Source organism: Euleptes europaea, chromosome 2 (genome assembly GCF_029931775.1).
Source record: "Euleptes europaea isolate rEulEur1 chromosome 2, rEulEur1.hap1, whole genome shotgun sequence".
NCBI classification, from domain to species: Eukaryota; Metazoa; Chordata; class Lepidosauria; order Squamata; family Sphaerodactylidae; genus Euleptes; species Euleptes europaea.
In genome coordinates this window covers 105,543,758-105,567,352 of record NC_079313.1, presented here as the reverse complement: position 1 = coordinate 105,567,352, position 23,595 = coordinate 105,543,758, and the positions used below count along the sequence as shown (strand labels likewise).

The window sequence follows — 23,595 nt, the reverse complement described above, 5'->3', positions numbered from 1 at the left end:
ACCAACTCTTCTCCTATCAAATGCATTTCCTGTCCGATGGCAGCCGGGCTCAACATCTGCTCGTAGTGGCTTGCTGGGGAGATTTGTCAACATGGACGTCACCCTCTGGTCTGAGTTTCTGTGACTGTTATCTTTTGTTTTTGCAGCTCCCTGGGGACGGGACAAAGAACATCCTTGCCGTCCTCACAGAGAAGGAGCTTCTCTTCTACAACAGCTTCCCACAAAGTAGGGATGCCTTGAATAAGCCCATGCACAGCTTCCCTCTCATAGCTACCAGGTAACTTTTTCTCTCCCCCCACCCCATTCTTAGATCGAGGTCTTCAACAATAAAACCATAAAACTTAAATAAGACCCTTCTCTAAAAACACCTCCCTTCAACTCTTCTCTGCAGCCTCCAAAAAACAAGCAACAAAATAGGTACACTGAGGGTCAGAGTCCTCTAAAAGGAACTGAACCTTTTCCTCCAAAGTTGCTCGAGAAAATGCGGACCATTTGTTAAAACATGGTATAATCCATTTTAGCCTAAGTTAGTACACGTAAGGACAATGCAAAAGGGAATGTACCAAGGAGGCCACTACCAGGTAACACAAACTATGATTTGGAGCATGCTTGTTTCTGTATTTCTGCCATCAGTGTTTGTTGGCTGGATTTGGAAAAGCCCCTTTCTAAGTAGCTGGTTACTGTTCTGAGTAGTAACATCACAGTGAGCCCCCTCCTTAACAATAGCAGGAATAGTAACAGCCCTTTACGGTCTGGGACCCTCATACCTACAAGACCACCTCTCTTGTTACACCACCACCCCTGGTCATCTTCTTGGGGCCTCTTCCAGGTACCTGCCCCCAGGATGGTTTGGTTAACTGTTACACAGGGAAGGGCTTTCTCCATTTTGGCCCATACCCAGTGGAATTCACTCTTTGATGGCACCTGTGCCCTTAGTTTCTAAGTGCTCGCTTAGTTTCTGCAGGGCTTTGAAGGCTGAATTGTTCAGATTGGCCTTTGGAGTTAACCAGATGTTCTAGGCTGGTTTGATATTGATATGGTGCTGAGTCATATACCTTAATATTTTATACGTATTATCTAATTTTTGTAGGCTTTTAACTTATTTGTTTGTTTGTTTAAGTGTTGTACATCACTGTGAGACCCTTTGGGTGCGCAACGACTAAAAAAATCTATTTTTTTTAAAAAAAACAGTAATTTTGGTCCTTTTCTGCAGCACAGATCCCAGTCCTCTGACTGCATAAATGCTTAGACTGTACTGATACAGCTATAGCCTTGGATCTGCCAGAGTACCTCCACGGCCACAAGGATTTCTGCCCACAAACCATTACTTCCTTACCTCCCCTGTCCTGCTGTAGCCCAAAATGCACCCCAAAGTGCTGTTTCAAAAACACACCCTTGCAAGGTGCCCCAATTTCAGATTAGGAGTCCCCATGGGAAGCCAATATATATTTTACAATACGATCTCAGTGTGCATGCAGTTTCCATTCAGCTGGACTTAGAAACACTTGGTTATTTGACTCCATTCCCAGAGTCAAGCGATGACTTCAAGGCAAGGGAGTTACTGAGAGAAATCTGTTGGGTTAATTATTCTGCAGTAAAAGACATGGATTTAAGAGTCTGATAATTACCTCGTAGAAATACACTGAACGGAGGGGAGGGATCCATTCTTCTACCCTAGCTGCTTGTGTATGGCTGGGTTTTTAATGACTTGTTAATTTTAATGATTTTTATGCTGGTTTTATGATATCATGGTGTTTTATTTTATGAGCCCGGTATAAAGTAGTTATAGAAGAATAAAAGAAAGAAAGAAAATGGCAGTTTGAGCATTCTGAAGCCTAATCTGCACCAAGAGATCTTTAAAACAAACAAACAAACACCTACGCACATTTTCCCATTACAAGAAACTTGCTGGATGGATTTTGCTTTCATGGTCAAACTTCTCATAATGGGTGAATTCACACATGACACTCAACGAAGCTGCAGACGATCACATGAGAGCATGCCTATACCATGAGAAGCATGCCTATACCAGATATGATTGCAAATGTGCATGTGTCATATTCTCTCATTTTTTATGTAGGTGTGTGCCTGCAGATACATAAAAATTGGAGTCAAGGAAGGAATTGTCTCTCAGGTCTGATTGGGTAGTGGCAGTTGGAGGTTTTGCCTTCCTCTGGAGAGTGTGGATTCTCTGCCTTCTTCTGAGGAGTTTTCTGTCTAGGCAACTTCTTCATGCCTGTCTGTGGCATTCTGTAGTCTGGCTTGATGCGTGTTATCTCATCTGTGAAATACTGTTATATGAAGGATCATCCTGCTTGGGGAGAGGCATCTGGGCTTGAGAACCTGGTTCTGTAAGGGGAATCGTTTTTATATCTAGCAAAGTTAACAAGCAGGGGTGGTTTGTTTCCTTAAAATAAGAACAGAAGAAACTGGAAATATGGGTTTGCTCTGTGATGAAGCTTTTGTAAAGTTCTGCTGCCCTCTTCTGACAAAGGTCTGAAAATGGGCTCCAGATGCTCAGGACCAGGCAGCAGAAGCAGGAAGAGTTTTCTGAAAGTAAAGTGACACACCTTTCCTAGCTACATCACACCTGCCATCCTGAGAAGGGGCTTGTCTATTACTAAGGGCTTGCAACTTTACAATGTATTTACAGCGTACCCCATTTCAAAGGAGTAATTGCTGCTGGAAATGGGGACCTGATTTATGTTTGATCCCTCCAAACCTATTAACTCGTATTTCTAAATCTGGTCTGAAGCCTCTTGTGTTGCTGAATTTTAAAAAAACCAAATTGGTTAGAGTCACTTTTAGCATTAGTAGCACCCCACCCCCTGGAATATTGTTAGCCTCACATTAGGATAATACCATAATGTTCAGTACACTCATGGAAGGGGGGGGGGAATCCGATCACCTCTGTTGTCAGCGGTGGTGTAGTGGTTAAAAGCAGTGGTTTGCAGTGGTGGATTCTGATCTGGAGAACTGGGTTTGATTCCCCACTCCTACACATGAGTGACGGACACTAATCTGGTGAACCAGGTTGGTTTCCCTACTCGTACATATGAAGTCAGCTGAGTGACCTTGGGCTAGTCAGTTTGCTCCAAACTCTCTCAGCCCCACCTGCCTCACAGGGTGTCTGTTGTGGGGAGGGAAAGGGAAGGTGATTGTAAGCCGGTTTGATTCTTCTTTAAGTGGTAGAGAAAGTTGGCATATAAAAACCAGCTCTTCTTCTCCTCCTTCTCATTCCACTTCATACCTCCACTGATTCAGATGAAGGTCTGAAGAGAGCCTCTGTGCTTAGAGAGGTCTGCATAACAGGGAGTGCTGCCTTTTGCCAGGTTTCCAGTGTTATAGAGACTGGGTTGGCCATTTGATAAAAAAGATTTGGTCAGTTATTAGTTACGAATTCCTCAAGCATCACAATTAGAACAACGCAAACCATATTTTAATCTTCACCTGGCATGGTATAGATGTAACAAAACTAGATTTCTCAACTGTCGCAAAGCAACGAAATGTACTTAATTTTTTTTTTTATAACAGCATTATACAAGGTTTTCATAAATGTGAATGTTTCATTGAACAGCCTGTCTCTTTGGGGGTTTTCCTCAAGCACCAGGGCCAGCCTAAAACTGTATTTAGAAACAACAACATCAACACCTAAATCAGTTCACTGGAAAGTAAATACAGCTATCAGAACATAAAAGTCAGATTTGAAAGTCAGATTTGAAAGGCAGTTGTATCAAGTAGTCAGTACGTCTGCAGTGATACTAGGTGGCCAGTTGGGGGAGCTTTGCTGACCTGCTAGGTTGGCTCTTGAATGGTGTGTGGATCGTGTCAACCCTTCATTCCTGCTCTTGCTAACCACAGACATGAAAATGAAATAAGAAATGGACGTTGCCATCTACACAGTGACATTCTTGTCTTCACAAAACACTTGACAACATTTGACTGAGGTAAAATAACAAATAGTCAAGTTGACAGTGGTTGTCCAGTCAGTTGACTGATGTGGCAATCTGATGTGGAGAAAGCCAACATATGCGCAACTTGTATGTTAAGCATCTCTGTTCAGACCACAGGTGAATCCATGGGGGGGGGGTCAAAAACGGATACAGGAAGAGTGATTCGATTTCCCTTCCCCACACACATATTAGGACTCTTCACAGGACTATTGATATAAAGGTATCTGAAATTTTAGTGTCCTGGTCCCATTTTTCTTTATGGCTGTTTGCTTGTATCTTGTTGTCGTGTGCATGATTACGTGCATCACAGCATTTCAGAAGAAGGAAAGGTTAATAGCCTGTGGATATTATGGTGGAGAGGCACAAAATGTTGCTCTGCAATGCCAGGAATGGAGCTGCTGAAGTTATGAACAGTATCACAGTGACCTCTGGCGGCCATTATTGCACATAACTGGTCCGGTGACAGTAACAGAAACAAAAATAAAAGTGAGGCTTCCGCTGTGAGCCGTTTCAAACATTACGCAGCAACAAATGTGGATTGTGTGCAGTATTCTCTGGCAAATGTACCTTTACAATGGATGTGGTGTTAAGCATATGTTTGTTGCATTTATGCTTAACAAAAACTTCCTAGGTGTACTCCTTAATAAGTGAGATTTGCAAAGGAAACAGTTAAGCTGGCATAGATTCATGGGTTAATTTACCATTGGCAGGATGCTAATGTGTGGCTGAAGCCAGAGGGTTTACATAGCACATTTGCCATGCCAAAATCTACGTGGTTTCAGGAATCACAGCGGCACCATCTTCACTCCAGGGGCAGTGTATACTTCGGCCACTCAACCCACAGCCTGTTGCATTAGGGAGAGAACTCCAGACATGTTGGGCCTTACCTGAAAGCCACAGATTCCAGCTGCTCTCAAGAAAACGTTGCAGTTTAGAAAGGGCACCAAAAAAATGCAATGCTCTGGCTATTTTAACAATTCTATACACTAATATACATTTTTAAACAAAGCACCAACATTAACAGCATTTTTGTGTGGCTTAGAAAGGGCAGGCATGAGAGAGCACGGAGGTACTCTGGATGTGGGTTGCCAATAAACATCCGGTGCTTCGAGAGTTTCTCTTACCACACAAACATTATGCCAGGAGAAGTTGTACCTGTTGAAATCTCGTAAAAGCAAAGGAGTCTTGTCTTGAATGGAATCTGGAAGCTCTTCTGCCTGCCTAACGACAAGCTTTTCAAACACACCATTGATCGCCAAATGCACACTGAATTGTTCTAGGTCTCATGGGGCAATGTTTACATGATGGCTACAATTATATACAGAATATGCTCAGATAAGATAATTGGTAATTGACTGTTAACTGCAATCAGAGAGAGAGAGAGAGAGAGAGAGAGAGAAATATGTTAATTAGCATTCACATCACACTTTCAGTGTTCAAAGTGCTTCACACACGTTCTTTAGGTGCAGTTTTTACCACAGGTCTGTAAGGATAGTATTAACCCCACCTAGCAGGGGGCTGTGAAGTGGCTTGCCCAGGACCACATAGTGTTTGTAGAAGGAGGGGCTGTGGCTCAGTGGTAGAGCATCTGCTTGGCATGCAGAAGGTCCCAGGTTCAATCCCCGGCATCTCCAGTTAAAGGGACTAGGCAGGTTGGTGATGTGAAAGACCTCTTGCCTGAGACCCTGTAGAGCCGCTGCCAGTCTGAGTAGACAATACCAACTTTGATGGGTTTGATTCAGTATAAGGCAGCTTCAGGTGTTCAAAAGGCAGATTTGAATTCTGAACATCCCAGATCACACCAATTCTTTTAGCCAATGAGCTGTACCATATTTATTTCTGAGTATTCATGTACCACCTTTCTATCCTGAAATGGATCTCCAGGGTGGTTATTTCTTTGTGGGATTCACCTTGAAAGTATTTTTCTTTCCCATCCTACACAGGCTGGTGCACTCTGGCCCCTCCAAGGGTTCTCATCTCTATGACACTGAGCTCTCATTTGCATTACGGACCGGAACAAAAAAAGGTGTGGAGACGCACCTCTTCAGTGTGGAGACACACCGGGACTTAGCCACATGGACGAGGATACTAGTGGACGGATGCCACAATGCAGCTGAGTGTATCCAGGAAGTGTCAACAGGTCAGAAAGCAGATGGCAGTTGGCCTTTGAGGACTGGTGGTTGACATAAATATTAAGGCCCTTTCACATGGGAGCTTTCCCATTCACCAGTTTTACATCAATCTAGAACTGTGTTGACCTAGAACCATTGGAGGATACTGCTTATTAGCCCAGTAGCCCCAAGCATGACTCAGAAACTGATTTACAATGGGGGATAATGGTTCCAGATTTGCTGCTAGTACTAAGTTCACTATGAAGTACATCATAAATCAAGATCTGACCACATCTGTTGGCAGTAGCAGGGATTAGAGATCTCTGCCTCAACTACCAAGTGCTATTAATCTTGGCTTTCCAATCTCTACCCATACTATTCTCAATTGTCTATAGAACTCTCTCTCAGTAGCTTAGCCAAACAGTCAACATGGTTACAGACAGGTTTACAAACACAGGAGACCATAGATTTGTAGACTAGTAAAAATAGAACATTTTTTCTAACTGCCAACTTGCTTAAAACATAAATAAGGCAAGCAATTATATAGTAGTAGTTACAGTGATCTGTAACTGGTTCCTGGAGTTAGATATCAATTCCTTCTCTATTTCCCAGGCAAAGAGGCAGTCCGGGTATTCAGTCAGTGCTGATCTTTGGGCCTTGAGCCAATATCAGCAAGCCTTCGCAAAAAAAGAGTTTGTTTAGAAACAAGACCTTTTGGTTCTTGTAGGTTATCCGGGCTGTGTAACCGTGGTCTTGGAATTTTCTTTCCTGACGTTTCGCCTGCAACTGTGGCAGGCATCTTCAGAGGATTAACACTGAAGGACAGTGTTAATCCTCTGAAGATGCCTGCCACAGTTGCAGGCGAAACGTCAGGAAAGAAAATTCCAAGACCACGGTTACACAGCCCGGATAACCTACAAGAACCAATGAACTCTGACCGTGAAAGCCTTCGACAAGACCTTTTGTTTAAATGGAAGCTGATAAAACAACGATAGGCTGGGGGAACCTAGAAAGGCTGTGGTTTAATGTATCTTAAGGATGTTCTCAGGCCCATCCTGAGATGCCTTAAAGTAACTGTCACAGGAAGCATAACACAAGAGTGATGTCTTGTCAAGCCCATTTAGAACATAAGGAGAAATATGTTTAATTTTTTTCCCTGCAAGAAGAAGCACATTTGGGGTTCACTCAGAAAAGTGCTAATTAATAGTAAAGAAAACTAATTCTTTGGATCTCCGGTGCCAGGTGAAAACAACTAGAGCCAGGCCCAGGAGGCCATTTGATCCATTCATTGATAAATTTTCTAGGGAACCCTATGGATCTACCAGTCTTGCAGTGCAATCCTAAACAGAGTTGTGCTGTTTTAAGTCCATCTGCAGTGTGTCCAGAGTCATCCAGGGACCTCCATAGCTCAGCAAAATGCAGCAGCCATGGAGCACAGTGATGCGAGATCCTGACGTACGCACATCCTCAAGTCTTCTTTAGTATACAGCAGTAAATATTCAGGAGTTCGTTGGTCATTGTTTTCCTGAAGATGTCAAGTTTGAAAACGAGTGCCCTGCTGTTTGTCATCCCCTCCCAGCGCAACCAGTTTCTGCCGTTTGAATAGCAGGCTCCTCTCGAAGGCAGAATTCAGTAAAGATAATAACCCTTTTCTCCTGATGTTCTGTTTTTCTCCCAGCATGCACGTGGAATGGGAGAGACTGCACATTGTCCATCCACATCGACAAGGGCTTCACCATCTCCACCCTGGAGCCAGGCCTCACCAAAGTCGTCCTTCTGCACCAGCCTTTTGAGAGGCTGCAGATGTCCTCGGATGATGGGGCCAAGATGCTCTACTTGGACTTTGGCAGCTCAGAAGGAGAGATTGTGGGTCCCCCTTTGACTTCCCCCTTCCTGTGATAGTTGTTTCCCCAGCTTTTCTCCCAGGTTCCTAGATAGTGATGTTATCAATAGGAAACAGAGTCTGTGCACCCCTCCCATGGGTGTTTCAGAGGACCATAGAAGGGAGATCACAATACTGAAAGGGTTGATTTGAAATGCTTGTTACTAGATTGTATTCTGTCGTATCAGACCATGAAGAAGAAATGAGACTGAGGAGAGTAAGCATGTAGAATTCTGGGATGAAATGGGCAGGTTATTAAATGGTGTGTGGACTTAACTAGGAGGTCCCTGGGACATGAGTCTTAAGAAGTGAAAAGACTGGAATGAAGCCATCGTGTTCTCTTTGATAGGCTCAGACCTGTCCCGTCGCAGAAGATCTCTGAATTGTGGAAGGAGGCTGAAGGCAAGAGCTGATGATGGCTTCTGGGAAAGATCTCAGTTTCAGATGAGGCACTGATCCCAAATGCCCTGAAGGGCTCTATATAACTTGCAGATTGCAGTAGAGGGAAAAGAGCTTTTGTTGAAAGTAACTTCTAGGGCCATGTTGCAGTATCAAAGATCCTGACAAGAAATGTAGTGGCCTAGCCTATCATTTTGAATTTTAGCTGGCAAAGATCCAAACCTTCTGGACAAACCTGTCAGCAAAAACAGTTTTTAAAAAAGTTTCTCAAGCTATGACTTTGCTCTCTCTGTGTGTTTGAGTGTCCCCTGTGTGACTTCAAGCAGTATGATGTTAGTACCTGGTAAATAATTATATCTTCCTGGTATTGGGGGAAACGGCCTATAAGGCAAAGGCTCAGATACCAGAACGAATTTGTGGAAATATCTTTCAGTGACTGTGTACAATTCATTTATTTTATTCAATTTATACCCTACCCCCTCCCAACTCAGGCTGGGATCAGGGCGGCTTCCAACAGTAGTTATTATACATAGTTATCATACAAGGATTGAGGCCCTGACCTTCTTGATGGGGCCTTGTCCCTGCCTCTTTGCCTTCACTTCCAATCAACACAACAACTTTTCCTCTTTGCCTTCCTCGCCGCCCATCAAACAGGAACAACACAATTGTGAAAGCAAGAAAAATTATGCAAAGCAAAGCCGTGCATGCAGATACTGTTAATTTGCATAAGGTATTCCAAATACAAGGTTAAAATGAAGAGCGTTTCTTAAGTTCAGAATGTTGGAGAGGACAATGTTATTCCAGTCTCACTCATGGTTTGATGCCCTTGGTCTATCTCCTTGGTGCAAATCACTCTGCAGCATATTATTTCTATTTTTACCCAATGCTGCATCCTTCATAATTGCATGTGAAGTTGTTTGCTAGGATCCCTGACCTTCTCACACATTGGAGAACAACCTGTATCAGTATGTTGTCTGTCACTCTTTGGGATTGTATAGTGGATAGTTAATTAATTTGTCAACCACTTCCGCTTTCTATAGTTGCTAACTATTGTTTACACAAACACCTATATCTAGAGACCAAGTTCTAGGAAATGCATGCATGTGAAATGCTCTGAACAAACAACTCTTGATTTGTCAATGTTTTCTTTTATTGCAGCAACTAGATCTTCATTCCTGCCCCAAAACCATTGTCTTCATCATCCATTCATTCCTCTCTGCCAAAGTGACCCGGCTTGGGTTGCTGGCATAGGGACAAGCGGGAAGACGTAAAGAGAGAGCCAAGACTTCATGAGATCTATGCACTATGGCTATTACTTCAATGGCCAAAGCAAATTTTTAGAATGCCACTCAGACTGGAGCAAGGACAGCTGGCGTAACGTGTCAATAGCCAAAGGACTTCCGGGACAGCCGATCAAAGTACATGGATGGTGAACTATCTAGGTGTGCCAAACCCAGGATTGGACAGCCCAGGCAATAACTATTTCCAAATTATTATCCAAATTTTTTATCCAAATGCCCATCACAAGTTTGGAAAATCTGAGACAGCTAAGGATGTCACAACAATTTCATTCTGCCGTCACATTAGTGCCTTGAAGATGATATTTTATATATGGAAAAATCTGTTTGTATCAAGGTTTTATATTTATATTGCTCGGTTTATGAACCTTAAAGAAATGCTGACTTGGTGGTTTTTGTTCCATATTTTAACACAATTTTAGTTGCAAAATGTGGTATATTGAGACAGTTTTCTTCATTCTCTATAAAGCATAAAGTCTGGAAATACTGTAAGCCATTTTTTTGACATGTGACAGACATAAACTAGAAAGGGACTGTGAATTTACCAGTTTATCCAAACTTTGTAGATAGTCACAGAAGCCATAATTTTAAAATTGATCAGGATTTTTTTGTTTTTGGCGCTAACTCTTGGCCCTTCAATTTGATTTCTCACATATATGCTATAACAGGAGGTACTCTTGAAAAGGGGAAACAATTAGTTTTTTGAGCTAAAAATTCTTGCATGAAATTATCTTTATTATTTTGTTTTCCTTTTTTTGTGAAATAAATACAGATTACTACAGATGACTAAAGACATTTATTTCCAATTTATCCTCACAACAAATTTCGAAGGTAGCCCAGTGAGGCTCAGATTTGACAAAACACATCCCAACAATAATTTTCTTCGCTTCCATTCTTTGCTCTTCTGGTTTTCATTTATTAATACCATTTGGCTGGAGAGGGAGATTTGGTTAGAACATAAGAGCATAAGAAAGGCCACGTGTGCCCTATAACTTTGTATTTTATAAGAGTATATATTTATTGTTGTCTGGCTGGTGCCGTATTAATAAACATTTACAAGAAAGGCCATGCTGGATCAGACTAAGGTCCATCAAGTCCAGCAGTCTGTTCACACAGTGGCCAACCAGGTGCCTCTAGGAAGCCACAAACAAGACGACTGCAGCAGCACCATCCTGCCTGTGTTCCAAAGCACCTAATATAATGGGCATGCTCATCTGATCCTGGAGAGAATAGGTATACATCATGGCTAGTATCCATTTTTACTAGTAGAAATGAATAGCCCTCTCCTCCATGAACATGTCCTCTCCTCTCTTAAAGCCTCCTAAGTTGGCAGCCATCAACACATCCTGGGTTGTTTATATTCATCGTAAGCACTGCATGGCAACCCCATTGGCCCATACATCTGTTGCTCCCAGTTGCATTGCTCAGTGGTCTCACATGTTTAGTTGGTGTTGAAGCAGGAATAGGGAGGAGGAATGGCTGGGACTGGTAACGCTGCCCCCTATATTGTCCTAGTTGGGCAACAGTGGGGATGGGGGGGGGGAAATCACATCACAATACAGAATGATCCAGGAGTATGTTTGAAGTTTGTCCCCCAGTACACTTTTTAGAACTATGAGGATGGGCAAAATTTGCTAGTTCTGTTGCAAGAGCAAACAATGTTTGGATGAGGACAGGCATAGAGTCTTAAATGGTGAAAGTCTGTGGTGCTTGAATGCAGTGGAATGCACGGAGTTTCACTTTCATTACACTTAGAATATCTGTCCATTTTCACATTTTTCACCCTACCATGGCCAGTACTCAACAAGAAACTAATGCTTATAGATGCCCCTAAAATAACCACCGGGATTGGATATGCCTCTCAAACCTTTTAGTAGCCCCCCTCCCCATTTGCTTATTCATGTTTCTATACAGGTAACCAGATTAGGGGTGGGATTTTTCTGGCTGTGAGTGAGATGGGTTTTCTAAAAATTGCAAACCACATTGATTATGGAGTTAAAGCGACAGAGCAGACTACTTTGCCACACATTCATGGCTGCAGAAAAACAGAACCAAATAATTTTACATCCTTGCTGGACTTATACCTTGGTTAGCAAACATTTGGGGTCCCACAGTAGGGTTGCCAATCTCCAGGTAGTAGCTGGAGATCTCCTGCTATTACAACTGATCACCTGGAGAAAATTGCCGCTTTGGCAATTGCACTCTATGGTATTGAAGTCCCCAAACCCCGCCCTCCTCAGGCTCCACCCCCAAAACGTCCCACTGGTGGTAAAGAGGGACCTGGCAACCCTATCCCACAGATGTTGTGCTGATAGAAAAGGATGGGTGATCTCTCCTGAATCTCCTCCTATTGCAGCTCCTTGACCCATGTTACTTTCTGTCTGTGAGGGTCTCTCTTCCACTGGCAATGTCTTTTCATGGTCACAGGATGCTGTAGGGGAAGTGTCCAATACCATAATCAACCTTAAAATGTTAGATGGACCAGTGGTACAAAAAGTATAAGGCAACTACATAAAGGAAGAAGAAGAGTTGGTTTTTATAAGCCAACTTTCTCTACCACTTAAGGCAGAATCAAACTGGCTTACAATCACCTTCCCCTCCCCACAACAGACACCCTGTGAGATAGGTGAGAGAACTCTAAGAAAGCTGTGACTAGCCCAAGGTCACCCAGCTGGCTTCATGTGTAGGAGTGGGGAAATCAACCCGGTTCACCAGATTTGTGTCCGCCGCTCATGTGGAGGAGTCTTTCTCTCTGCCTGAAAAGTCTGAGCCTTTATATCACAACACTTGCTTATGCATTCTATGAGCAAGAGTAGCAGATGAAAGGGGTCCTCCACTGCCCTGTTTCTACTGGTGGGAATAAGTCGTATTCTAGATACCTTCTTCTTTCAGAAGCAGACCTCTCCCTGTCTTCTCCTTCAAGGTCTCAGATAGAAATCTTTCTAGCCAAGCTGTCTGAGATCCTTTCAACTGGAAATGCTTGTGGGGGATCCTTTTGTAGGTGTCATGACTCAGTAGTAGATCATATATCTACTCAATCTCTGGCGTCTGCAGTTTAAGGATCTCCAGCCAGCCAGAGTAGACCATGGGTCCCAACCTTGTGGGCACAGTTGGAGTTTTAAAAAGTTTAGCGAGTACCAACACAAAATGGCTGCCGTGGTAGGCAGAACCAGTAACAAAATGGCTCCCATAGGGAGCAGTTACAAAAGGCTGGGAAGTTCAAAGGTGGACATTCTCTTATATGGGGCAGCTTTTTCCCCCTGCAGACATAAAGGTAATGCCTCCTGGGGATTTCTGAAGCACTTCCTGCTTCAGTGAGATGGAGGAAATCCAGGTCTGGCTCTTGGTATTTGGAAAATGAATTTTTTTGGGGAAAGCAAATGGGCACCAGGAAATATACTGGTGGGCAGCATGGTGCCCTCAAGCACAATGTTGGGGGCCACTGGAGTAGACAGTATTGAGCGAGCTGGAGTAATGGCCTGACTCTGTGTAAAGCAGCTTCATAAATACTAGGGGCATTACTCATGTAAAGTATGTATGCTTCCTCAGGCTGTTTCAAGTTAGCAACCCTCATACTATATATCTCATAATGTAAACATTTGACCGAGTCTAACAAGCGCATTTTTTTGTTGCTAAATAAACACTGGTTATATTTTATACCACGGCTCCTGCACTTACAGCAGCCACCTCAACTGACAGGACAATAGAGATTATTACTGGAGTCACGTGCCAGGTTTGTGCATGTGTGTTTAAAAAAATACACTGTGGAAACAACACACATGTCAACCTTTTCTGGCAGCTGGGATGGGATTAAAAGAGCACATATCAGGAAGTATCAGTGTGAGGAGTTAAGAGCAGACATACCTTCAAAATCACAGTTATTGCCTTAAGCTGTATCTTAGCTGGCATCAAGTGTTCCCGCTGTTTCAGTGTCCGACCCCAGATTTCTGTCACAGGGGGGCCTCTGACTACTCCCAGAGATGACAGTTTCATGTGCTGACAATTCTTTTTCAGGATAGCTAAGCTTTCTCTGATACGATGTGCGGTGGGCTGTAAGTTAGCTGGTTTGACATCTTAATTTTGATCTGCCTTCTATCACAGGAGCCATTCCAGAATGTGTGCGTTCCTTTTCTCGTCTGAAATATGTATTCATTCATTTATTGAAATGGTTATGCCCTGCCTTTTCTACTGGCTCAAGGCAGCTTACAAATAAAATTTTTTTAAAAAAACCAGCACAATTTAAAACATGCAAAACTGCAAATGACCCCCTCCCCAAAGATACCTGTGGTCTATACCCCTGTTAAAACCCCTGCAAATAAATGGCCTTGCAACCTTTTCTCAGAATTCTTAAAGACAGACCCCCCCCCCACCTACTCAGGGACCCTTTGTGGGAACTACAATAGAGAATCCACAGGCTCTGGTTGATGCCAGGTGAGCTATTTTAAGTGGCAGAACCACCAGTAGGTGGCAGTCTAATGGCTACAGTTAGCACACAGGAATCATGGGAGGAGATGATAGGGAGGTCCCAGGCCTAGAAATAAGACTTCATCAAAATATCCTATTGACCATAAGAGGGAAAACTGATTTTTCCATGCACGTACCTGGGGTGTGGGGCTTTCTCCATGGAATTGGTCCTAAGATTATCAGTGGTTGAGGGGGAGTCTTAGTACTGGTACGATGCAGCCCTTTATCTATCAGAAGAAAAAAATAAAGCAAGTCAAATTAGGTTATTTAGTTCTTTTTTTCACACAAATCTCATACCCAGCTGGTGTTCATGATCAAATATTTAACAAAAGCCCAAAAAATTCAATTTTTTACATTTAAAACATTCCAACCTTTTACTTGTTTTTTATTTCTGACCTTTTTATTTTATTTCTACAGTCAGATTACATGCAAGGGTTGAGTTTCCCAAGCTCAGTTATGGATTAAGGGCTCCTATGTGCCAGCTACCATACAGGGATATGTTCAAGCAATACTCCATCCCAGAATCCTATCTATGGTCGTTTATGCATGGGAGTTTTACCTGAGGTTCGTTGCTCACTGGACCCACACTTTCCTGTAGACTGCCTCCTACTGGTGGTTCTGCCACATCTATGCACCAGCAGTCTCCAAGCTCAAATCAGGAAGCATTGGAGTTCCCACCCCTTGAAATGCTACTTCGTAATTGGCTGTAGTAAGAGAAAAGTTCCCTCCCCCGCAAACCCAGTTGCAGCACAAGAAAGCATTCTAAGAACATAAAACAAAAAATGGAGCAATCTGAAAAGAAGGGGGGAGAAATCCAAGCCTCGATTTTAAAAAGCATTTCTTCTGCTCAAAAAGAGCTCCCAGGAAGCAGGAAGTATTTGAATCCCCGCCTCTGGACATGCTGCTTTGTAATTGGCTGTGAGTGAAACTAAGCTTGCGTGTCCCGCACTTTGCCTTATGCATGGAGATTTCATCCGGGCTGAGCTCAGGGGAGAGGGAAGAATCGGGTTAAGAGAGGAACTGAATGGTTCAGGATTTGTGAGAGATGGCAGTGAGGTCATCTCTAATGGAGGGGAAAACTCATGTATAACTCCAAGGAACAACCGAGACAGAGGGGGGTGAACGTGAGTGAAAGTACCCATGCATAAATGACCTATAAGTTGCAAAATTAAAATGTAATGTTCGGATAACTTACGTCCATAAAATGTAATGTTAGGATAACTTATGTCCATAACCCAGTTAATGCAAAACTGAGTAATTCATATTCTCAGTGGCCACTGTGGAAGCCTTAACACTGGGAGGGGCTGTGGCTCAGTTTGTAGAGCATCTGCTTGGCATGCAGAAGGTCCCCAGCATCTCCAGTTAAAAAGACTAGGCAAGTAGGTGGTGTGAAAGACCTCCGTCTGAGACCCTGGAGAGCTGCTGCCAGTCTGAGTAGATAATACTGTCTTTGATGGACCAAGGGTCTGATTCAGTATAAGGCAGGTTCATGTGTTCAAACACTGCATGGCTGTGGAGTCCCTCGGGCACTGAACCTCTTCTGACAGCAGGACTTCTAACACTGGTTAGCAGCAACAGCAAAAACAGTAGACCAAGCAGGTTGTGTGATCCCATCCAGCAGACACAAACCAGTTAGGTGTATTTAACCTCCTGGATTTCAGGCCATATAAGTGCACTTAACCCTGCTGAGTCGTGGCCTATGCCAGCAAAGAAACTAATTAAGAAATGTCATGCCATGTAAGTCATGCCACATCGATAGTACCTTGTACTTGTGCGCATACTCACAGTCAGCATCTGTTCTTGGGGGACAGATGGTCATGACTCATTACTGAGACAAAGGCTTCCATTATCAAGGGAGAGATATTCATCTCACATATGCAAACTATTTGCTCAGATACAATCTCATTCTTATCCTAAGTGCCAGGTATTCTAAATATATAAGCAATGGCACACCTGAGCAACAGTAATAAATTGATTCTGCAGCAATATATTCCTTTCCCCCTTGGCTGACGCAATTGCTGGTTAGTGGTTGTCATGGTAATGCCATTTCTGTGCTCTGAAAAACCATTACCACGGTGTGGATTTTGCAAGCCTCCCTCGAAACAATATAATAGTAACAACAGCAACAATAATAACCAACAGCAGTTGTTGCTGCTTGCCTTCTGTAAAAGTACGTGTAGCCACGTGAAAATGATAGGAGCGGTGTGTAAATCAGAACGTTCAGTACTCTGCAGTGCTCTAATGCGCACACATGGAAATGCATTTCTTTCCAAACTTATAGCCTGATATTACTCTACTAAGGTCAGTGCTTACCTGGAAGAGTTTTCTGTAATATCTAGACCAATCTGTTATCCAGCAGCAGGAGAAGAAGATTCTGTAACATAATCTCATTTATTTTCCCTTCAGGATTTGGACTGGAAAGCTTCAAATCCACTGTGCAGTATTGTGTGGGATTAGCTCAAAAGCTTGCACTGAGACCAGCCATTGGACAGGAGATTCCCAAGCAAGTCTCCATGTACTATGAGATGGGATGATTGGGTAGCAGTCATCTGGGTGGATTTTGCCATTTTACAGCGTCCTCCATTTTGGGAGCGAGCAAACCATAATAGGTTTTACTGGACATGTATGCCATGTTCCCTTTGTTTCATCGTATCTGCACACACAACAATAACCCAGTCCTGGGCTTATTTACTTACAAATTAGTTGGACTGAGTTCAGTAAGTGCACATAATAAAGTGTGCTTTGTCACACCTTTCCTACGATCAGGGTCTTCTAGGAAGTGTTTGTGTACTCTATCTAGTGTTCTTGTCCCTCCTGAGATTCTCAGATTACATGTTAAGCTTTTTTCACCTGGATGAGCTGTGCTTACTTGCCTCTGGTGTATGAGCTTTATCAAATTGTTCTGACTGAAATTGGTCCATGACCCTGGAAGGGTGGAGGTATGATCTTGTTATCAAGGTAGACAAATGGTTTAGATTTAGAATGGCAGCATACTCTCTCCTTGGGGTTAGATTCAATCAACTTTTCACTTAGTCTTCCCCAACACTTTTCTCCTTCCTCCTTAGTAGTGCCCCCATCCCAGAATACTTTTGCCCATGCAGATCCCATGATGCCCAGCCTAGCCTTTTTGGTCGTCAGAAGACACCCCTCTTCCCTTCTTCAGCTGTGGAAAAGCTAGGTCGATCCAACCCTGTGCCTGAACCCTACCTGATTAAATGAGTTAATGTCCCATCGCTCACCCTTTAAACATCTGAGACAGCTTTCAACACAATGAAATAACATTTATTTTAAAACAACAACAACAACAACAATAAATACGACCAAATTAACAGCTGCCACCACCTAGGACCATAGAGTCTATTCAGGAGCCAAAGGTTTTCCATCCTCTTTGAAAAAAACTCAAACTCCCCCCCACACACACACACACTCAGAACTGCTGTTTTCTCCACTGTCTACATACAATGCACAAGTTGACTTATGTTTTCTCCAGCAAGCTAATCACTCCAGAGGGTGTGTGAGGTAAGGAAACCAAGCACCTCCCTTATGCCTGATCTGAATGGGGGGGGGCACAGTTTATTTGCCAATAAAACCACTTGGGAGATCTGTTTATGGATCTCCCAGCACCTCTTCTGGTTTGGCACTCAAGAACTACCAATAGCCTGTTAGATTAGCAGGAGAAGTAGATCCACCTGCCTGAACTTCAGAATTCCCCCTTATAGAAACTTGTGACAGATCCTTATTGAGGGTGGACAGGAATACTACTCTAAAAGCTCCACTTTTAAAACCAAGCTTAATAGAGTTTAGTTACATCACTGTCATCAGCAAACAATTTTTTAAAATGCCAGAGTGGTTGCTATCTGGGAGCCCAAACAACCCACTTACAAAGAATACTCCCGGCTTGGGGTAACTGTGCATTATCCTCCTTCCTTTTGAAATCTCTCAGAACATTATACCTCTCATGAAAGCAACTTAAGGCTAATGTCTACAAACTGAGCTGGTGTTGCAAAAAGACATCTATTTTTAAAACATTTTAACCTTACCTTAAAAAAATCCAGACACTCTGCTAATTAATTGCAAAAGAGTCAAGTTTTTAATTTTTTTAAAATTATTACAAACATTAAACAGAAAAGAAATAGAAAAAATGACAACCAAGGTGACAAGGGTACACATAAGCATCTGTAAACGGTTTCTAAACATCTAAACATACGTCTGTACACAATTGTTGTCTACACGCCACACATTCAAATGGTGACAAGGTTGAAAGGGCTTCAATCCACTGGATTATAGGAGGAGGGCAACTCTCTCTCCAGTGTTGTAATATTAGTATTTTAACAACAGTAAGGGCATGGAGGGTTCATTTTTGTTGACCATCAGTTAGCCTCAAGAAGGCGGGCAAACAGATTAAAAATACAGAAGCATCCTCAAAGATCAATGAATAGTCTAATACAAAATTTATATGTGTTATTACTTCCAAAAAGACCAGATAACATGCCCAAAGGATAAGTTTAAGAGGCATATCCTTTAAGTTACAGTGACAGCAATTAGATACTTTACTTACCGGTAGTCCTTTTCTAAAAAGGTGCTATGGTGTCCAATAGATCATAAACATAATTTTTTGGTGAATAAGTTGCAGCTTGCAAAAGAGTCAAGTTTATATTCAAATATACATGCTATTTTCCAAAGAAATAATTGACAGGATTTATTTACTTAATCAAATTTCTACCCCACCCTCCCTGGCTGAGGCCAGGCTCAGAGCGGCTTCCGTTTCACTTAAAAGGGCATTGCACAATCTAATTATGGGATTGGGCAGAAGAAACAATCACAGAGCGTCCATCTAAATGTATCCTATCCAGTCAAGGGTCTATAGACAGAAGCCTACCCCTGAATCTAATTGCTTCCTAGGTTGGGGCAACCAACGTCCCTTCCTAAACAACTGGAACTAGCTTAAAACCTAGAAAATAGCTAAACATTCATGTATTAATGTAATTTTGCCACCACATTTCTCCCACTCCAGGAATTCAAAGCCATTTACAAAATAAAGTATGGAAAACAAAATACAATTTTGACATGTAGTTATTTCTATACACACACACACACACATTTTAGGCTGCTTCCCCACCCCTGGAGGGCCCCAAAGCAGCTTACAAAAAGGTGAGGGGAATGCAAAAAACACCAAAAAAACAACACAGAGACACACAAAAAGATCTGGGCTTGTCCAGGGGTACCAAGCTGCCACAGGCTCAAGGCTAAGACATACAACCCCACAGGTCCCCAATACACCCTTGAAGCAGGTGATAACAAGGTAATTCCAGGTTGCTGCAGATTCCACCACCACAGCTCATGCAGGGCCATGGCTGCCCTCCGGCCGCTCCCAGGCTTTAAATTACCTACAGAAAAGCAATAGTAATGAGCTTGGAACTGTCTGGAACGAACACCCTCCCAGTCTAATGGTGATTCACACCTATAGCTGAGCTGTTTGGAGTGGGCAGAAGGCACCATGCACACCTTTATTGATGACAAAACCCACAACCATTAACCCCATATCTTAAGTAATTGTATGCAGATTTGCACAATGTTGCAAAATCCAGCACCTTTGTCATACTTAGAGTTGCCAGGTCCCTCTTCGCCACCTAGGGTTGCCAGGTCCTTCTTCGCTACCGGTGGGAGGTTTTTGGGGCAGAGCCTGAGGAGGGAGGTGTTTGGGGAAGGGAGGGGAGGGACTTCATTGCCATAGAGTCCAATTGCCAAAGCAGCCATTTTCTCCAAATGAACGGATCTCTTTCGGCTGGAGATCAGTTGTAATGGCAGGAGATCTCCAGATAGTACCTGGAGGTTGGCAACCCTATCACCACCAGTGGGAGGTTTTTGGGGTGGAGCCTGAGGAGGGTGGGGTTTGGGAGGGGAGGGGCTTCAATGCCATAGAGTCCAATTGCCAAAGCGGCCATTTTCTCCAGGTGAACTGATCTGTATCGACTGGAGATCAGTTGTAATAGAAGGAGGACTCCAGCCACCACCTGGAGGCTGGCAACCCTAGTCATACTTGGGGTACAGTGTCAAGTTGAAATGTGATTCACAGCCTGAAAATCACTATCCATGTTAGGGTTAGAAAGATTTTCATCAGCAGTTCCTGTTCCGATTGCTCCGGTTGTTCATGAGCAACGGCCATCAAAGTGAGGCAGATTTTTCATACTCCTACAGGAATGACAGCAATAAAATAAAAGCCAAGGATAAGATGACACTTGAGAGAAAGATACTGGGCAGAAGGATTACTTGAACACATCCGTATAATCGTGTAACCGGCCGTGGCAGCAATCTTTTTTCTTGACTAATAAGAGCCCTTTATTTTATCACACATAAATGTCACATTCCCAGAAAGCCCTACAATATGGATTTACCAAAAAAAAGTTACTAACTGTTAAATCAATACAAGAAGTAATTCAGAAACAGATGGTGTATTTTTCTGTGATCAAAAGCATGTCTGCTCAAGAAAAAATATTATTACAGTAATTTAGCTTCCTGTTACTGCCCTCTTGCCATTATCCTTTAAAGCTTATTTCAATAAAAGAAGGAATAACTCCCAATCCATAGCAGATTTCCTATTACTCTACAGGGCTACAATTCCAATGGAGAAATTCCAATTCAAAGACACAGGCAGAGGGTCTCTAGGATCAGCTATCAGGTGGCCTTAGGAGATCCATTGAGGCCCTAAAGAACTTAATGCATCTGTTCATATGTACAGAGATTTGCATTCCCATTCAGTGCAAGACTAGAAGAAGAAGAGTTGGTTTTTATACCCTGCTTTTCTCTACCTTTAAGGAGTCTCAAAGCAGCTTACAATTGCCTTCCCCTCCACACAACAGAAACCTTGGAACTAGGGTTGCCAAGCACCCGGTGGCGGCGGGTAAAATCCCGCCGATCCACAGCTGATGGATGGCGGGCACTGCGTGCACGCGCGCACACATGCGTACACGTCTCATGCTCTGGCAAACTCGGATATGGTTTCCATAGAGTTTTGGCCGAGATCGCTAGAGTGTCTGCGTCACTTCCGGGTAGGCGAGTCGAGTGGGATGCGCAAGCGCGTTGTGCCAGTTGCGCACGTGCAACGCACACCGCAGTCACAGCCCCGGCCCCGGAAAGCTCCCGCCGGTGGAGCTACTGGGCCTGGCAAGCCTACTTGTAACTTAGGTGGGGCTGAGAGAGTTCTGAGAGAACTGTTACTAGCCCAAGGTCACTCAGCAGGCTTCATGTGGAGGAATGGGGAAATAAACCCGGTTCTCCATATTAGAGTCCACCACTCATGTTGAAGAGTAGGGAATCAAATCCGGTTCTCCAGATTAGAGCCCGCCGCTCATAACCACTATGCCACACTGGCTTCTAGTCATGACAATATTTTGTTGCGTGCCGCTGGACTGTTGCCACAGGACACAATCCATCCAAAGTGTTTAACTACCATTGTTTTCAACACAGAAGAAATGAAAAAAAAAAAGCATTTCTCTCTCAGAATACCCGAACATGGGGTCATCTGCTGAAGCTGGAGGGTCCTCACTACCCCTTTTCCCCAACAGCTCCTGTCTGCCATACCTAGGGTTGCCAGGTCCCTCTTTTCAACCGGTGGGAGATTTTGGGGGCGGAGCCTGAAGAGGGCAGGGTTTGGGAAGGGGAGGGACTTCAATGCCAGAGTTCAATTGCCAAAGCGGCCGTTTTCCTCCAGGTGATCTGATCTCTATCGGCTGGAGATCAGCTGAATTAGCAGGAGATCTCCTGCTACTACCTGGCAGTTGGCCACCCTAGCCATACCCCTATCTGTTCACCTCAAATCCGCACCACATAGATGGGCAAAGAGCAGACGGGAGAAAAATACAGGATAGAAATTCAATACTGAAGAAGCAAGAGAGGCAATCATTTTTAGGGGAACCAACAAAGAACAAAATGTGTTAGGGGTCATGTAGGTACAGTGAAGCTCCCCCCCCCTGTTTTTTTTTTTGTCAGTTTAGGGAATTTAATCCTGGTAGAGGCAATAAACAGAAAAATACAAAGGCAGCCAATATAACAGAGGGAAAGTGACAAAAAAGAAAAGTTAGGTTTGAAAGGGCAAGTAATCAGGCATGAAGGGGCGGGGGGAATCTGCAAGTCAAAAGCAGTTCACCAGCAATGCACAGGGAACAATCATAAGCAGGACAACTCAGAAGTAAGTTCTATTTTATTCAGTGGGGCTATTTCACAGGAAGGTGTTGGTAGGATTGCAGCCACATTTAGCATATGTCGCTATTATATTATATTAGGTGCCGTGAAACACAGGCAGGATGCTGCTGCAGTCATCGTGTTTGTGGGTTTCCTAGAGGTACCTGGTTGGCTACTATGTGAACAGACTGCTGGACTTGATGGGCCTTGGTCTGATCCAGCAGGGCCTTTCTTACGTTCTTATGTCTAATAAGAAGAAAGTCATGAGATGTCCTTGAGGATGTAGTGCATTGTGCATGGAAGGGTTCAGGTTGGTTCCGTACAAACATCTGGGGAGAGAGAAGTCAATCCTACTAAAGCGTGTAATCAATGCTGTCAAAGCTGACCAATTGAACTGTCATATACAGCCCATTTATTTGGAGTAAGAACATCTGGACTAAGGCCCAAATATACATTTGCATACGATTAAGAAAAAACATTTTTTTTACATTTAGCTGCCATAAATATGCATATTTAATTGATCACACACTCCTGGCTCCCCAAATATTCTCATTCTTTAGATTTTTTTTTTTTAAAAATCAATATTTACTGGTAAATGTTTTTTAGATCCTTTACCATCATAAATCCCTAGAATTCTATCAGCCATAGTGATACTGCTGGAGGATATTCTCTCATAAGAGATACATCTTAAATATACTCCATCAACTAATTTACACTGTGAAAAACTGTGGTGTCCTTTAAAGAAATACTATGGAGGGTAGCAGAGGCTTATACAGGAAAAGGGCATTGGTATATGGTACAGCACATGTCTTGTATATGCAGAAAGTCCCAATTCAGTCTTTAGCATATCCAATTAAAAGGTTCTCAGGGGGACTTTGGAAGGAAACTCCACTTGGTACAAAGAAAATATTAAAAATATTGTATTTGATCTTTCAAATATAAATCAAACATACACAGAATGAGCAGATGACAAATATGTATAATAGTCATCTTACATTAGGGTTGCCAGGTTCCACTTTGCCACTGGCGGGAGGTTTTTGGGGCGGAGCCTGAGGGGAGTGGGGTTTGAGGAGGGGAGGGACTTCAATGCCATAGAGTCCAATTGCCAAAGCAGCCATTTTCTCCAGGTGAACTGATCTCTATCAGCTGGAGATCTTCTGCTATTACAACTGAGGTTTTAAGGAAGCAAACACAGTGGTGTCTTTTTTGAGCACCTGGAGGTTGGCAACCCTACCTTACAAACTGATGTAGAAACAAATAAATTACATTAAAAAGTATTAAACTATAAATATTGACCATGAGCTTTT

General features: G+C 43.0%; 1 protein-coding gene across 1 annotated transcript in view; it reads left to right on the top strand.

Moving 5' to 3' along the window:
- The window catches only part of SNTA1 (syntrophin alpha 1), an 81,021-nt gene extending 71,239 nt beyond the window's left edge, over nucleotides 1–9,782 (top strand). The window contains exons 5-8 of the mRNA XM_056844008.1: nucleotides 147–277; nucleotides 5,897–6,093; nucleotides 7,743–7,930; nucleotides 9,504–9,782. Of these exons, the coding sequence (XP_056699986.1) occupies nucleotides 147–277; nucleotides 5,897–6,093; nucleotides 7,743–7,930; nucleotides 9,504–9,596 (609 nt within the window). The 3' untranslated portion in view covers nucleotides 9,597–9,782. The remainder of the gene's footprint in view (nucleotides 1–146; nucleotides 278–5,896; nucleotides 6,094–7,742; nucleotides 7,931–9,503) is intronic.
- The last annotated feature ends 13,813 nt before the right edge of the window (nucleotides 9,783–23,595 follow it).